The sequence below is a fragment of the Silurus aristotelis genome, assembly GCF_946808225.1.
Source record: "Silurus aristotelis genome assembly, chromosome: 21".
NCBI lineage: Eukaryota > Metazoa > Chordata > Actinopteri > Siluriformes > Siluridae > Silurus > Silurus aristotelis.
The window spans coordinates 17,767,685-17,784,899 of record NC_139594.1 but is presented as its reverse complement, the minus strand read 5'-3'; the positions used below and the strand labels follow the sequence as shown (position 1 = coordinate 17,784,899).

The 17,215-nt window shown below is 38.3% G+C and overlaps 1 protein-coding gene across 8 annotated transcripts in view; it reads left to right on the top strand.

Annotated features, from left to right (window-relative positions):
- The window catches only part of LOC310716408 (histone deacetylase 9-B), a 68,628-nt gene extending 52,835 nt beyond the window's left edge, over positions 1-15,793 (top strand). For 7 of the 8 annotated variants that reach the window (XM_083523653.1, XM_083523652.1, XM_083523651.1 and 4 more), the window contains 4 exons: positions 3,311-3,433; positions 8,116-8,263; positions 8,354-8,565; positions 11,997-13,488. In XM_083523653.1, the coding sequence (XP_083379779.1) occupies positions 3,311-3,433; positions 8,116-8,263; positions 8,354-8,565; positions 11,997-12,350 (837 nt within the window). In that variant the 3' untranslated portion in view covers positions 12,351-13,488. Of the gene's footprint in view, positions 1-3,310; positions 3,434-8,115; positions 8,264-8,353; positions 8,566-11,996; positions 13,762-14,296 lie in introns of those variants that run through there. The other variant, XM_083523647.1, reaches the window with a different exon arrangement.
- The last annotated feature ends 1,422 nt before the right edge of the window (positions 15,794-17,215 follow it).

Sequence of the window (17,215 nt, the reverse complement as noted above, 5' to 3'; positions counted from 1 at the left end):
CACACACACACACACACACACACACACACACACACACTTGAAGAGAAGGAGACATAGTCTGGACAAACAGGCTAATTTTGAACAGGTCGTCTGACTGCACTGTCTAAATCTATCACGCATATAGCGTTTCCAGCGAGGCCATGATAGGAAAAGTTCCTTTATGGAAAGGTGTGAAACTCTAGAATTATCCCAAACACACACACACACACACACACACACACACACACACACACACACACACACACACACACACATATAGGGTTGGGCAAAGATACTTCAAAATGTATTTTAAAATAAAATACCAAATACATTAAGTGTATCAAAATAAACTACAAATTATAGCAGCCACACCGTGTATCAAAATTAACTCCTGTATTTTTGTATTTTAAAAATACTAAAAGGTCCTTTTATAAGGGAGCATGACATTTCTTCACAAACCTTCCATTGATCTGTTCCTGGTCCTCTCGCACCAACTAATGTTTGATAGCAGCAGCTTTTCTCTGGTCAAAAAAACTCACACAATAAATCTGACACATGCAACCAGTTAATAGATCAAATATTCACATAAATTTCTCTGTGATCTCCAAAATGAAGGTTCGTTTCAAAGTAACCAACAGTGTAATGTAAAGTGTGCAAAAGAGTCACAATTGTATTCTTATTTAGTTACTTGGTGTTTCAATGACAAACAAGTCATTCATTAGAAGACCGAGTGATGGCACCTGCATTCATAGTAACTAGTTTCTAACTAATTACTTTAATCACTGAACTAATTGATCATTTGTTTGTTAATCATAAATATAATAATGTACTGTGTGTCAGGCAGTCATTTATGCAATGGAATGCAAAATCATGATCCTACTTAACAGCTACAGTGAGGAAAATAAGTATTTGAACACCCTGCTATTTTGCAAGTTCTCCCACTTAGAAATCATGGAGGGGTCTGAAATTGTCATCGTAGGTGCATGTCCACTGTGAGAGACATAATCTAAAAAAAAAAATAATCCAGAAATCACAATGTATGATTTTTTTTAACTATTTATTTGTATGATACAGCTGCAAATAAGTATTTGAACACCTGAGAAAGTCAATGTTAATATTTGGTACAGTAGCCTTTGTTTGCAATTACAGAGGTCAAACGTTTCCTGTAGTTTTTCACCAGGTTTGCACACACTGCAGGAGGGATTTTGGCCCACTCCTCCACACAGATCTTCTCTAGATCAGTCAGGTTTCTGGCCTGTTGCTAAGAAACACGGAGTTTGAGCTCCCTCCAAATATTCTCTATTGGCTTTAGGTCTGGAGACTGGCTAGGCCACACCAGAACCTTGATATGCTTCTTACAGAGCCACTCCTTGGTTATCCTGGCTGTGTGCTTCGGGTCATTGTCATGTTGGAAGACCCAGCCTCGACCCATCTTCAATGCTCTAACTGAGGGAAGGAGGTTGTTCCCCAAAATCTCGCAATACATGGCCCGGGTCATCCTCTCCTTAATACAGTGCAGTCGCCCTGTCCCATGTGCAGAAAAACACCCCAAAAGCATGATGCTACCACCCCCATGCTTCACAGTAGGGATGGTGTTCTTGGGATGGCACTCAGCATTCTTCTTCCTCCAAACACGTTTAGTGGAATTATGACCTAAAAGTTCTATTTTGGTCTCATCTGACCACATGACTTTCTCCCATGACTCCTCTGGATCATCCAAATGGTCATTTGCAAACTTAAGATGTGCCTGGACATGTGCTGGTTTAAGCAGGGGATGCCATGCATGATTTCAAACCATGACGTCTTAGTGTATTATTAACAGTAACCTTGGAAATGGTGGTCCCAGCTCTTTTCAGGTCATTGACCAGCTCCTCCCCTGTAGTTCTGGGCTGATTTCTCACCTTCCTTAGGATCATTGAGACCCCACAAGGTGAGATCTTGCATGGAGCCCCAGTCCGAGGGAGATTTACAGGTCATGTTTAGCTTCTTCCATTTTTTAATGATTGCTCCAACAGTGGACCTTTTTTCACCAAGCTGCTTGGCAATTTCCCCGTAGCCCTTTCCAGCCTTGTGGAGGTGTACAATTTTGTCTCTAGTGTCTTTGGACAGCTCTTTGGTCTTGGCCAATGTTAGTAGTTGGATTCTTACTGATTGTATGGGGTGGACAGGTGTCTTTATGCAGCTAACGACCTCAAACAGGTGCATCTAATTTAGGATAATAAATGTAGTGTAGGTGGACATTTTAAAGAGAGACTAACAGGTCTTTGAGGGTCAGAATTCTAGCTGATAGACAGGTGTTCAAATACTTATTTGCAGCTGTATCATACAAATAAATAGTTTAAAAATCATACATTGTGATTTCTGGATTTTTTTTTTAGATTATGTCTCTCACAGTGGACATGCACCTACGATGACAATTTCAGACCCTCCATGATTTCTAAGTGGGAGAACTTGCAAAATACCAGGGTGTTCAAATACTTATTTTCCTCACTGTACTTTAATTAGGGTAAAATATTCAGCAATCAAAACTTTATTTATCGATCATTTAAACCTATTTGAAAGCTGACAGCCTGCAAATTTTCTAGCTATGAACACTTTGATATGGATACATTTTTCTGTTCTGACTTCAACAAGTCTGGGCAAACGACCGAGCAGGCACCAATCAGAGGCCTCATTTTTATGATGTCATCATGTAGAACCTTTTACAATGTATTTTACAGTATTTTAAAAGTGCAAAAAAACAAAAGTATTTTGATACAAAATATGAAGCCATTTTCATCAACCCTCTCAAATACTATACCTATTTTATATTTGAAATACATACTTGAAATCCACGTATCATAAATACTGCCCAACCTTGTGTGTGTGTGTGTGTGTGTGTGTGTGTGTATATATATATATATGTGTATATATAATATATATATATATATATATATATATATATATATATATATATATATATATATATATATATATATATATATATATATATATATATATATATATAAGCTGTCAAAGAGTCGATGGCAAAAAAAACAACAATGTCGACGTTTGACCACAACATGATTGTATATGATAAGTTACAATCTGGGCTAAAAAAGAATCAGCCCCAACACTCGACAGATAATTTGCTGTATTTTTGCATACAAAAAATTATTGTTAAATATTGTGTGAACTAAATGTCAAAAAATATATATTTTTTATTTGATTTATTTAATTTTTCTTGAAAGAATTGAATGTCTTAGAGCTGCTTGCCCACTTATACCAACCAGTCCTAAATATTCCTACTTATTTGTATAACCATATATATTTCTCTCTCTTTCTATTGCAGAAGTATTTGCCACAGGGTGGAATTCTGAAGGCAGACGGATCTCTTGCTCTGCTGAACCTTTACACGTCACCTTCCCTTCCGAACCTCACCTTAGGACTCCACTCTGGCCCTTCACCAATCAGTGTGAGTTATTTTTACACCTCTTTATTAAAGAGAATGGGATGAAATCAGTTAAACATTGTCTCATTGCGGATCAACAGTTTGGGATTTGAACTAATGTGTGGTTTCCATTGTGAGACATTAAACATCTTGCTAGTGATTAGCAGTGTTTATCGGATATCGGCCGCATCTCAGTGTCATGCCTCTTTGCCTCTTTGACATAAAATATGGAATACACTTAGTGATACTTATTAGTATAATTCACATCAGTGCATAAAAGTACAAGTTGGCATTTGAATCATGTTGCATCATTTTAAACATATTTGCACCTGTGAAAAACACTTAACATTTATTATTAAGAAAGTGGCAATAATTTACAATATGTAAGGTTCCCTGGTGGTCTAGTGGTTAGGATGCAGTGCTCTCACCACTGCGGCCCGGGTTCAATCCCCGGTCAGGGAACCAACCCCAGCCATTAGGGTTGCACAAGCCAGTGCACTCTTAGTGCCGGTCCCAAGCCCGGATAAATGCGTTAGGAAGGGCATCCAGCATCCAGCGTAAAAACACGTGCCAAATCGAACATGCGGATGATCCGCTGTGGCGACCCCTAATGGGAGAAGCCGAAAGAAAGTTTTTATGTATGTAGATCGATTTCTTGTCGCTAAACTGTTTCTCAAGCGCGTTCTCTCAGCACCGCTGCTGCTACCTGAAAATGACCTATCACAACACTACGGAGAACGAGACATGTCCTGAGAGTCACATAGAATACAGATTAACATGGCAGAGGTAGAGCTGTAACTTCCTGCACACACAACAGGAAAAGAACATCTGGTTTTATTTAATCTTTTTTTTTGTTTTTGCACTAAAATGGCATGTTTGTGAAAGAATTCAGAAGGCACTTAAGTAAATTGATGATTTGCTGTCTGTCAGAAATATAGAAATAAAAGTGATCCGTACCATATTGAATTGCATTGCCTCTTATCTTTTCCGTATCGTATTGCATGGAATCGCACTGTGTTGATTCGAATCCCATCGGTAGCTGCTACATATGTATCTTTAATGAATCGTATCGTTAACTATGCATCGCAGCGGCCTCAGTTTTGGAGATACACGTCCCTAATATTCTAAATATATAATTGTGCTACTCTCTGTAATCTCACCCAATGTGAGGAATGCGCAAGTGTGTAGTACCATATGAGGTTTTATGTGCATATAATGAGAAGTTGAAACCAGTGTTTTGCTGCGAGTTTGACCAGTTACGCTTTTATCCACTCCGAAATAAAAAAGAACAACCAAATTTAATGTAACGATAAAAATGTAGTTGAGTGAAAATTAAGATATTTGACTTTTAAATGAAGTTAAAGGAAAAGTCTCCCCAAATGGAAATACTTCAGTGAAGTACAAATGCACGGAAAAGCTAGTTAAGTACAATAACGAATTAAATTTACTTCGTTAATTTCTTCACCACTATAACCAGGCAACGTCTGACAATCGGTGTGAAAGAATGAAACCTGCACCACTTAATACTTCCATGTCTATAATTGTCATAATGCAATAAAATTCAGAACATGCCCAGAAACAGGAGCCAGAGCTCACTCTGCACAGGAACAGATATGAATAGAAGAAGACGAGGTATCCGAAGCAGTATTTTTAGGAGTAAGCGAGCCATCAGGCTCCATTCTATTTCTGGAGAAAGCAAGAAATGCCGTGAGAGGAATTCTCCTTCTGGGACAGATAAGAATACGTCCAGAATCATTCTGATCGCAGAGAAACGTACAGTCATGTGGCTGTTTTTGTTGCATAGTCAACAGGACCGCTGAGAAAACAGACTGTAGAGTGTTTTAATTTAGAATGCTAGAAGAAAAAAGAGAGAATAACAGAGAAAAAAGAGACATGGTGCTAGTTTTTGACTTTTTTTTTCTCCCCCTTTTTTTTTGTAAAGCCTTTGCTTTAACTTCATGCTAGCACAGCTACGGGGGGTTTTGCCCTCTGACCCAGAGGCTTTCGAACTTTGTGCGTAAATAGGGAGAGTGAGTTTTGGGTTTCAGAGAGCGCTCTTTATCGCCTCATTCATCACAGCCTGATAAAACCGTAAGGAAACTGCCCCTCATAAATATGCACTGCCAGGTTTTAGATTTCAGGTTAGCCACTTGTTATGCAACCAGTGTGCACACATGAATGCTTTGAACTTGTTTAATGCTAGAGTTCGAGACTTTTTTTCTTTCTTACCAAACGTAATGCGGTTCAGCAGTAGGATTTCAGAGCTCACGTGATTCTGGATGTTTTTGTTATGAAGAGACTGAATTCCTCAAGCACAAGTGGACAAGTTACATATTTGACTCATGCGCTGCTGACAGGAAATAACATGCAGTACTGAGATATAGAAAGAATAATGGTCTATAGACACCTTTCAGAAATAGGTTTCAAATGGGATTAACAAACAAACGGTTAAATAATTGTCAAAAATGTAACACACACTTTCAGCCATATTAATTTACCATTATACTGTAGTCTATTACGGACGTCCTACAATTTTTTTATTTCTTTCTTGTTTTTTTCGTGATCTCGATTTTTCTGTGCATTTGGCAGAATCACAAATAATCCCAGTCACTCAGCCTCTTAAAAAAATGCCATCAGGCAGTGGTACCAGAGAATCATTAATAAACTGTAATACAATCTCAACATGGACCACAACATATTTGCATAATCTGTTAACACACTGAAACTGTAGGATTTTCCTAATTCTCAGAACTCCTTATACCATTGCACTCAATACTATTGCACCTTATTTGCACACTACGTATCTTTTGCATTTGTACACACCTACTGTAAGCTATAGATTCTACCAGTTATCCTCTGTCATCCATATTCGTTAATTAAATACCTCATGCTAATATGTAATATATGTAAATATTCATATAATTAATTTAATACGTAGATACATTTTCTTTTTCTACCTACAAATTGACAACATGTCAATGACATCTGTATTTAGGACAAATAAAACGTGAAACTTGAAATAAGAGCATGTTCTAGAGGCAGCATCATTTATAATAACCATAACTAATAATTTGTGGCAGCGGGTGCGTTTACATATTATCCATGATGCTGCATTTGAAACGTTCCTGATGATCAGTACTCATGTTTTCGGGGTACTCGGCATAAGAGCAGCATCATTACAGCATCATGGATAATAACCGTATCCATTTGTGGAATTGTGGTGAGACCTGTGATGTTGTATGGTTTGAGACAGTGGCATTGAGTAAAAGACAGGAGGTGGCGCTGGAGGTAGCAGAGCTGAAGATGAGGTTTTCGTTGGGAGTGACGACGATGGACAGGATTAGAAATGAGTTTATTAGAGGGACGGCACATGTAGGACGTTTTGGAGACGAGGTGAGGGAGGCGAGATTGAGATGGTTTGGACATGTGCAGAGGAGAGACATGGGGTATATCGGTAGAAGAATGATGAGGATGGAGCCACCAGGAAGGAGAAAAAGAGGAAGACCAAGGAGGGGGTTTATGGATGTGGTGAGGGAAGACATGCAGGTAGTTGGTTTGAAAGAGGCAGATGTAGAGGACAGCAGTATGGAGACGGATTATCCGCTGTGGCGACCCCTAATGGGAGAAGCCGAAAGAAGAAGAAGATGATTTGTGGCAGTGGGTAAGTATGATTATTATCCATGATGCTGCCTCTAGAACATGCTCTTATGCCGAATACAATGTCTAACAACATGTTTAATATATAACCGTGAAAAATTGTGGTAGTTGTGGAATGGAGTTTGCCAAAAACAAGCCTATTTCAAGGCATACACGTGTGTTACAGGTGGTGATAATGGATGATTCTACTCAAGAAAAATCTTGTGAGATGTGACTTACACGACAGTTTAACATTCTCAATAGAGTGTCCATAAAATCTTTCATTGATCAGAGATCAGAGCTTGATCGTGCTCTGGAACATTTTCAGTGTAAATATTGATTCCAGCGCTGAAATCTAGTTCAAAGATGCTGATTGTGCGATTATCCACAGGTTTGGTTTTTGTGATTATTAAAGAGTAGATAATGTCACCGTCATTTGGACTGTGGATCTACAATAAGGATAAATTTATACAGTTAAAGGGGTTAGTTAAAATGTTTGGTCATTAACCTGCATGCTCGAAAAAGATGAAAGCATGAGAAGTACACTAGTTTACTTGTGTTTACTTTTTGAACATCCCATTCCATATTTAGTTCCCATTCCCTGTTATAATAACCTCCACTCTTCTGGGTAGATGTTCCACTAGATTTTGGAGTGTGCTTGTGGAGATTTGTGTAAGATTCCTTCTCAGTCAGGTACTTATGTAGGTGAGGTGAGGAGGCTTCGGGTGCAGTCAGCGTTCACATTCATAGCAAAGGGTTGAAGGCAGAGCTCTATAGCAGGAGATCCTCCACTCCAACCCATGTAAAGCATATCTTTATGGAGCTGGCTTTGTGCAGGTTTGTGCAAATTGTGAGCCTCCAACCACATATGGCTATAGAACATATAGAGTATAGTGTAGTGTAAGTCTATGCATGATTGTTATAAATATAAATTAATTAATTAATTGGTCAATTGATTGGTTCGTTCGTTTTTCTGGTCGTTTCAATAAACCCTCATCATTTATTCAGGGGCTCGGTATGTCTCTAACTTCGCCTGTCTAAACACTTTCTTTCTGTTGGTTCTCCTGCAGCCTGCTTCATCGTTGAAGGAGCGAGCAGGTGAGGCGAACTCCGTGTCAGCTGCCTCACGAGAGCCGAAGGTGAACACCAGCCATCAGGCTCTGCTGCAGCACCTGTTACTGAAAGAGCAGACCAGACAGCAGAAGATGCTCTCGTCTGGTCAGTTTTTACGCGTAGGGTTACACTGCATTTATGGTTTGTACAGAATTCTCATTGTCTTTTCCTCTGTTCCTCTTTATCTGCTCTCAGGCAGTGGCTCGGTTCTGCCCCAGTCTCCCCTGGTAAACAAGGAGCATTCGGGCGGAGGCTCTCGCCCCAGGCAGCCTCGGCACCGGCCTCTGAACCGGACCCAGTCGGCACCGCTTCCCCAGAGCACGTTGGCCCAACTCGTCCTTCAGCAGCAGCACCACAACTTCGTGGAGAAACAGAAGCAATACCACCAGCAGGTTCACATCAACCAGGTACCTCATTTGGCTCAAACGCTGGTGTTTCACTCAGGCCAAAGTCTTTCAGGCTACGAATACAATAATCCGGATCAAAAAAAAAAAAAGCTTCACGTCCAATTTAATTTTTAATTGTTTCGCAAATGTTGCTCATCTGCACCGAAAAGTCGACCAGCGGCATTTCCGATCGAGCCCTGGCAGCGTGTGAGGTTTGGAAAAAGCAGCAACGCTGCAGTACTGTAGCTCGTCATGACCAGAGTGTGACAGTCTGGAGGGACACCGTGAGTCACCCTAGGACATTTTATAACTCTGCATACCTGTGGCTTACCATTGTGAAATGGCTGTGAAAGGAAAACAAAAAGAGAGCCTGGTATATATCACATTTATATGTGATTTGCATTGCAAATAAAGGATTAAACATCACTAGTGTAGGATTTGAAGGCAGATTTAAATGTTGGATAACGTGGTAGACCCGGGGTAAACGCCTACAGGTGCTTTCCCAGTGCAGGAATTTTTCAACCCTCCCACTGAAGCATTTTCTTCTGAGAGGCAGCAGATGCAGAGCTAGTGGGTAGCGGTGGTGGTGGTGGCATTTCAAGAGTATTTGAACCTTCCAAAATATTTGTGTGGGTGGTGAACATAGCACACATACCCAGCTGATAATGTACATCTGTTTCATGCAGTTTTAATTAGACATAATAATAGTAATTATGCAATGTGCCATTCTTTAATATACTATATATATATATATATATATATATATATATATATATATATATATATATATATATATATATATATATATATATATATAAAGTCTAAATATAAGAAATAATTGCATGATTTAAGATGCAAACTAGAAACAAGTCAAATGATCTGCCAGTGCAGTAAGATAATTACACTTGGTAAGAAATAATTAAACATATCTAGGCTTTGGAAAAAAACCCAAAATATCTTAAAATAAGCATTAAACACTTATTCCAAGCAGGAGATTCAGTTGAATTAACTTAAAACTAGCTTGTTATTTTTTTTTATGTGTGTTTAAAAAGAACCAGAAAAACCAGAGCTACTAAACAAGAGAATTCCTCATAATTTAAAGAATTATCATTCATGGTCATATCATTACTTTTAAAATCAAACAAAGCATTTAAACTAGAAATTATTTGACTATTAAAATCAAGATCACGCATACATACGTGTTTTCAACAATTATTTATTCAAACGAAGACCGTCTTGTAACACGGTAGCTACGATGCAAAAAACAAAGGAGCGTCATTACTTCTCAAAATACTAAAACTTATCTAACATAAAATATTATTAATTTTATTAAACTGAAATCAAGCTACAGAACAACTTGGCATGGAGATCAAAGTTCCAAAAAATAATAACCATACCAGAAAATGTGTGTGCAGACTTTTATAATTTGTTATTAGGTTGTAAATAAATGTTTAGCTGTCGACGTAAAACGAGCATTTGGAATAAATAATACTAATAACAAATCCTAAGTGTGATTATTTAGCTTTTTTTTTTCTCGGCAAACTTAAAACCGGTTATTACAACTAAAATAAAGTCTTGAAAGATACAAGGCCTCAAATGATGTCTCTGTTAGTAATTAAGCTCAATTTGCAGATAAAATAACTCACTTTAAACTTTACTAAGTAAGAAAAAAGATAAATAATCTTAAACCAATCATAATAATCTTACACACATAATCTGCTCTTGCATAGTGTTTTATTCTTAAAATAAGATTAATAAGGTTTTTATGACTAGAAATAAGAGTGTAGGACTAGATGAGTTTTCGCAGTGTAAAAAGGAATTATTCCCATCTGAACACTCGTAACTGTATTTTATTTCCAATGTCTTTTAGCAATATTATTATGATACGTTCTGCCAAATGTGTGAAATGTACAGATTACAGATAAATGACTTGATGGCTACATTTCTTATGAAAGAGCAAATAATAATCAGCTAGACATCAGCTCTGTAATCCAAGGTACTGAGTCAATCTTGGCTGGTTAACAGTGACTAGACATAGCTTGCTAGCTAGTGTTGGCTAATATCGGTATCCAATAAGCAGCTAACTAGCAACGAGAACTGCTAGTTAGCTGTTAGTTATCATTTTTATGGGATCTTTTAGGTCTTTTTGACTGGATGGTATTTAGAGTAACTTTTCAGTGAAAAGAGAACCCCTGAGGTAAAGCTTTTCATACTAAACATTGCAAACTTTACAGACAACAATTTAGCTAACCAACTATTTGTTGCACGCATTTTCCTCACACGGTTCTCGAAGCATGTCGCTCACACAAGGAGAAAAAATAATGAAAGAAAATTGTGGCACAAATTCATTCACTATTGATATTTAATAGAATAGTTACAGCGTCAATGCAAACTAGGAACCTCGCTTCAGAACGCCTGGTTTCTGGAAGTTTTCCCAAATTGTGTGTTCGTGTGTGTTCACGATTACTGAAGGTAAGTTAACGAGGCCTCCGAATCAGTGGCTCCTTATGGACTTTTTTTATAAGGGCTCAGGGCTCTTAAAGGGATGGTGGATTAAAGGCCCCCTCGCTGCTGCCCAAACGAGACAGGAAGTGGATAAATCCTGGCAGGATGTTTACACTGGGGCCACGCTAACAGGGCCGATCCTTTCTTCCTTTCTCTTCCTCACTTTCTTCTCTTTCTTTTTGTCCTTAATTTTTGTCCCCCCTTCTCACTTTCTCACCTTCAAGTCCTCCTGGTGTCTCCTCAGTCTAGTTTCTTCTCATGGCTTCCTCTTGCCCTGAATTATATAAACTTCTTGAGGCATTTCTTCTTTTATACATATAGTATACGTCGATTCTGTCATCTATTTGTCTTTTTCTCTCTTTTTATACTCATCAGGTTTATTCTCAGTTTTCCTTCTTCCCTTTTTTTTCTTTTGCCTCCCTCCCCCTTTTCTCCCCCCCCCCCCCCCCTTTACTTTCTAGCCTGGTACCTCATTTTCATTTCCTGAAGGCCTGAAAGAAAAGCTGGCAACACTCTTATACTATGCACGTTTAATTTATTTTTTTGGCTGAATTCTCACGTCTCATTTACTCCAGGAACATGTTAAAAAAAATTCTGCCTTCCAATCAGATGTATTTTATATATATATATTTATAAAAAATATATTTATAAAATGTGTGTGTCTTTACATGCGTACATCCCATTTTAAATTTAGTCCCCATTTGAGTTATTATAAGTTTTTATTTTATTATATTATATATTGGAGGTTATTATAGCTGCAAATGGGGACTCAATGTGGAATGGGAAGTTAATAAAGAAGCACATAACAATCTTATGGTCAGGTGTCTATAAACATTTTGCTTATGATGAAATAATCTTATTTTGTCTTTCTATGTTTTGTGAAATATCCCACTTATAGTGGTCTGGAATTCGATTCCTTTAATAAACACTTTGTGTCCTCTGTGTAGATGCTGTCGCAGTCCATTGAGCAGCTGAGGAACCCCACCGCATACCTTGAAGAGGACGAGGAAGCTAGAGGCCAGGAGCTCACGCTGCCCCCTGCTGGAGTCATCCGTAGCCACAGCAGCAGCTGCAGCAGCATTCAATTAGAGAGCAGCGTCCAGAGCGAGACCCCCAGCGCCCAGACCAGTGTGATCAGGGTAAAAGAAGAGCCGCTGGACCCTGAGAGCAGGATGGAGGAAGGGGGGCAGGACAGAGGTGCGCCAGGAAGAAAGGATGAGAGAAATGAAAGAGAAGAGGAGACGATGAGCGAGGTCAAGTCTGAACAGAACGTCGAGAGCATGACCGAGACAGACGTTTGAGAAAGAGAAAGAACGAGAGAGCGAGTCAGACAGAAGGATATAACGAGAGAACGGTTACACTAGAGATTTTGAGCGAAAGGAAAAGAATGAAGAGAAAAAACGAAGACAGTATGCAGGAGTTCAAGAGAATGAATCCAGAGCTTTTCCCATACTCTTTGCCTCACGTTTCTCATCGCCTTCTTCTTGGATCTTGTGATGGTTAGAAATGTATGAAAGGTATGATCAGCAGTGTGGCAGATCGTGAGGATCAGCTCTAGCAGTCTAACATCGACAGAAATCACAGTGTGAAATATTTTGGAATCGAGTGTCAATTTTTAGCCAGGCATCATGACAGCATTATTGTCAATGGTTTATTATTGTCGGTTTCTCTATCCGGAATTTTTTCAATGCGGCCATTTTCATTTTATACGCAAATATTCCAGCACTGAAATGTATTATGATGAAAATTATGGACAAAATCTAAAACGAACAAAGCCCACATGTAGATCTATCCCGTAATTAACTGTAAGAAAGAAGTTATTTTGGGAATTTCATTTTTTTTGGAAAAATATCTGCGAATGTTGGGAACGAAACGTTAAGGCTACAATCGCAAGGACGTTTCCATATCTGTCCGAAACATGCTGATACACACAATTGCCAAACTATCATATTGGTTTTGAGATCTGGTGAGTTCGTACGATCCTACATTCATACGATTTAGTAAAACCTCATAAGACTCTGTGGATGTGGGGCAGAGTCAATCTGGAAGAGACCACACCCCCTATCATGCTAAAAGTAGCTAAAAACGAAGATTGTTTTATTGATTTGTGATGATACTTTTTTCTGAGTAATGAGTTTTAAGGTGACGTTTGTGCATATGAAGACTATAGATTATGACCTGAGAGAATTAGCTCTTTATTAATTCCATCCTCCCTAATATCCCTAAAGGTTTCTCCTATTTGCTGATGTGTTTAATGTGCAGATCAACACATCAAAAAAAGTTCTGTTTGATCTTTCTACGTTGTATTGAGCGTAACTTCTTGCATTGCTGTGTGTAAATGGACAGCATTTGAATGTGAATTGAGGTAACACTTAAAGCCATGTTGGCTTTTTTATGCAGTACATTATGGAGAAAAATATATCAAAAAATGACAAAGTGTGAAAGAGTTCAGATTATTTTCTCTGAAAGCAGCTTTAAGGGAAATCACTAGGGTGTCCCTGACTAAGGATTTACAAAGTCGAATCAGAATTGTCATGTCAACTTTCGTTTTCTTACACACACATCACACGGAAACAACTTTGTAATAAAGCGACTTAAACCGTCTGTCAAGTGAAATCGAAGGCGAAACAGATCAACATTTGTAAAACGATTCCTTATAACATTTTAAACCCACGATGTACAGCAACATCACACAAAGATATCAAAGAAAATGTATACAAATCAAACATTTTGGATTAATAAACCTAAAAAATACTAAGTAAATAACTGCAGAAAGGCCACACTGCAGACAGGATTTGCATTTCACGTGTCGGCACGTAATTAAACCTAATTATTAAAAGCTTTTTCACATTTTTATCTACAGCATTAGTATTATAATATGGTGTATATTAAGAAAGACGAAAGAAAGAAAGACGGTAGTTCTATGTGAAATCAGACATTCAGCATTGATGTCAGTCAAGTCAAGTCAAATTTATTTAGGGTCATTTATTCTAATAATGGAATAGCCAGAATAGAATAGCCTTTATTTGTCACATATACATTACAGCACAGTGAAATGTTGTTCTTCGCATATCCCAGCTTGCTTGGAAGCTGGGGTCAGAGCGCAGGGTCGGCCATTATACAGCGCCCCTGGAGCACACAGAGGGTTAAGGGCCTTGCTCAAGGGCAATACCGGGGCTTGAACCCCCGACCTTCCGATCAGTAATCCAGCGCCTTAACCACTGGAGCCACCACTCCCCCCTTCTAGGGTCACCCCTAGAAATCACAGATCTCAAATTTGATAATTTCTATAGCATATAGGCTCTATGGTGGAAGCCCATATATATGTGCGTGATGGAAGCAACACATTTCATCGGCAAAAATCTTACTGGCTCTTAGAGTGAAATTTCTCCTCGTCCCCGTATGTTAACGCCCAGCAGAAGTTGAAATTACGACGGATACCAAAACGTCCTTGCGTTTCGCAGCCTACCAGTTCTGTTCACCTGAAAGAGTTCCAGCAAATTTGTGTGGAGTTTCTAATGCTTTCTAATTTTTGATTAAACCTACAGAAATGTGTTGGGTTGTGCCATCTTACTGTGATCTCTCTCTCTCTGTTTCTTTGAGAAGTGATACTGACACACAGATATTGCAGTCTGCCAATGATTCGTGCTGTTGTGTTCTCTCTTTCATGTGTATATTGTTGTGCATAATATAGAAAAGCCATGACCTCCAACATCTTTGATTTTCAGCATCTATGTGAAATCCACCTGATAGCGAGCTTTTCCATTTTTTCTTTATTTTTTCTTTTTTTGTAAATGTACATATAAAAACTGGGACGTGTTTTTTTCGTAATTTTTTTTCCAGCTTGTCACCATTATTGCTAAACCTAATTAAGTCCCTTGTGCTGTTAAACATGCCACCTTCAAAGTGATCCCCCAATCCCGCAACTTCATTCGAGCGTTCTTTCTTACCTTTTACAAATCGTGCAGTTTGTTCATCGGAACACTGGGACTCTTTCGATTGTACATTTTACATGAATTGTTATCTTTATGATTAATATTCTGTGTAGTTTAATTCAATCTCATCCATCTGTTGACTGGTGTGTACATGTGAGAAGCATATGAGGAACGAGCATCTGGTCCGACTTCTTGGAATAATAATAAAAAAAAAAAAAATAATAAAAAAATGGCTTTGATGGTTTTAAACCAATTTTTTATTACAAATATTATTTCGTTCGTGTTTAGTGACAGGAAATGAAATGAACATGTGACAATTAGACAAGAGGGCCCACAAAGGCTGCATGAGAAAAGCATTTATTCAGTCTTTTTTCCAGAGATGGCAAGTTTACACATTAAAAAGAAAAGTTCTGAATATGTCCACATTTTACAAATTAATAATTTATCTCCAGGAAATAGGATTTTAAAAGTTGATTTATTAAAGAAAAAGGACCTTGAGAGGAATCAGACTCAAAAGGCAGCACATTGTACAGACTGGTGCTATTAATTCCAGTTCAAATCCATCCTCAAAGTTCTCGAGTTGCTCAGGAAACTCAATGGATCTTTAGGCTGTTCGTGTGGAACCATCGTCACACAGATTGGTCTTCAATTGAAGAGAACTCCATCCAGAGGTAGGGATGAATCAGGCAGAAAAGATATTTCATTTCGGATTCGAACAATAAAACAGAGTGTAGCTTTAAGTCGTAAAACTGTGTATTTGTTCTGATTTAAATCTATAATGAAATGTTATTGAATGAAAGCTGTTTCTAGATCTTAACTCTTAATCCACGCCAATCCCAGATTATAGCATTATTGCTGGGTGTGAGTGGGTATAAGTTGGCATTCTCAGGTGTTATCCATGTAAACACAAGGTCACATAATATAGTGTATAGCTCTGATTTAGGAGCAGCTATTTTTCTTTCAGAAGCACCTTTCTAAAAGGTGTTGTTTATCCCTGTGATCCCTGATCCTCGCTCAGCTCTCATTTTTTGCATGATTTTATTAAAATAAATGCCCGGGAGCGATCCTGTCAGGCCCAGCTCTGGATCTGGCTTTAGGCTTGACCTCATTTCTTTTCCCCTTTGCTGTTTCGGACACTTTTCCCACAACCCCATCATGTCCCAGTCTCACTGTCGAACGTTACTTTAACCCCCTGTGCTTTTTTTTGCCAGGGCTCAGGGATCAGGTTAACTCTTTGAACTGGGGCTTAGCTCAGCTCTGGCATCTCCCCGACTGTGAAGGCCAGAACGTCCCTGACGCAGATATACGATTGCTAGATCACAGAGCACGGAAGCCATCTGATATGTGATTGAGAGCCCTTTGTGTATTGCAAGCTTAAACAAAAACATTGCTCCGTCCTGCAACTTCAAACAGATACTGTCATTATTTATTACGTTTTTTTTTTGTATTACACGCGTCTCTCTGAGACACAGGACAGACGTGTTATTAACATTCCGGCTAGAAATGCTAGTAAAATGTGCAACAGAACATGCTCTTAAAGGTTAGTTCAACATAAACCAAATTTAGTGTCATTTTTTTTGCATTCATATATGTAATTGATAACTTAAAAGTTACTACACTATGGGCATCGATGCTCTTCAGAAGGTTTTTTTTTTTTTTGATTTTCTAAAACCTGATATACACCAGAATATATATATTTTTTAACTAAAAACAACTATTTTTACTTCCTGCATACAAAAAACCTCATGTCTGTATCAATAAAAAGTGACACTATACATAAGCGTTGGGACAAAAGTTTTGGGACACTTGACTTTTCAGCTCTATTGTTAGCACAAAGTTGGAGGTATTTGAACTAGGAGACCCAAACCTGCCCCTGTGCATAAAGCCAAGTCCATGAAGATATGCTTTAAATGGGATAGAGTGGAAGATCTCATGCGATATCTCATGCTGAACGTTTTACGAGAAGAGTGGAGCTTATTATAACAGTGTGGATTAATGTGGATTTAGATGTTCAAAAATCAATCAATCTTATGGTCAGGTGTCCACAAAATTTTGCTATACAGTGCTGCTGTTGATTTGACTTTTGTTAAACCAGCTCATGTTAAAAATAAAAGATAATTGTTGCCCTTTCTGAGTGTGTCAATAGAACATGGATGTCGACTGGACAAGGCTGTGATCCAATGTTTTTTTCTAGATGTTGATTGGCTGGAAGATAGATCCTTATAAACCAA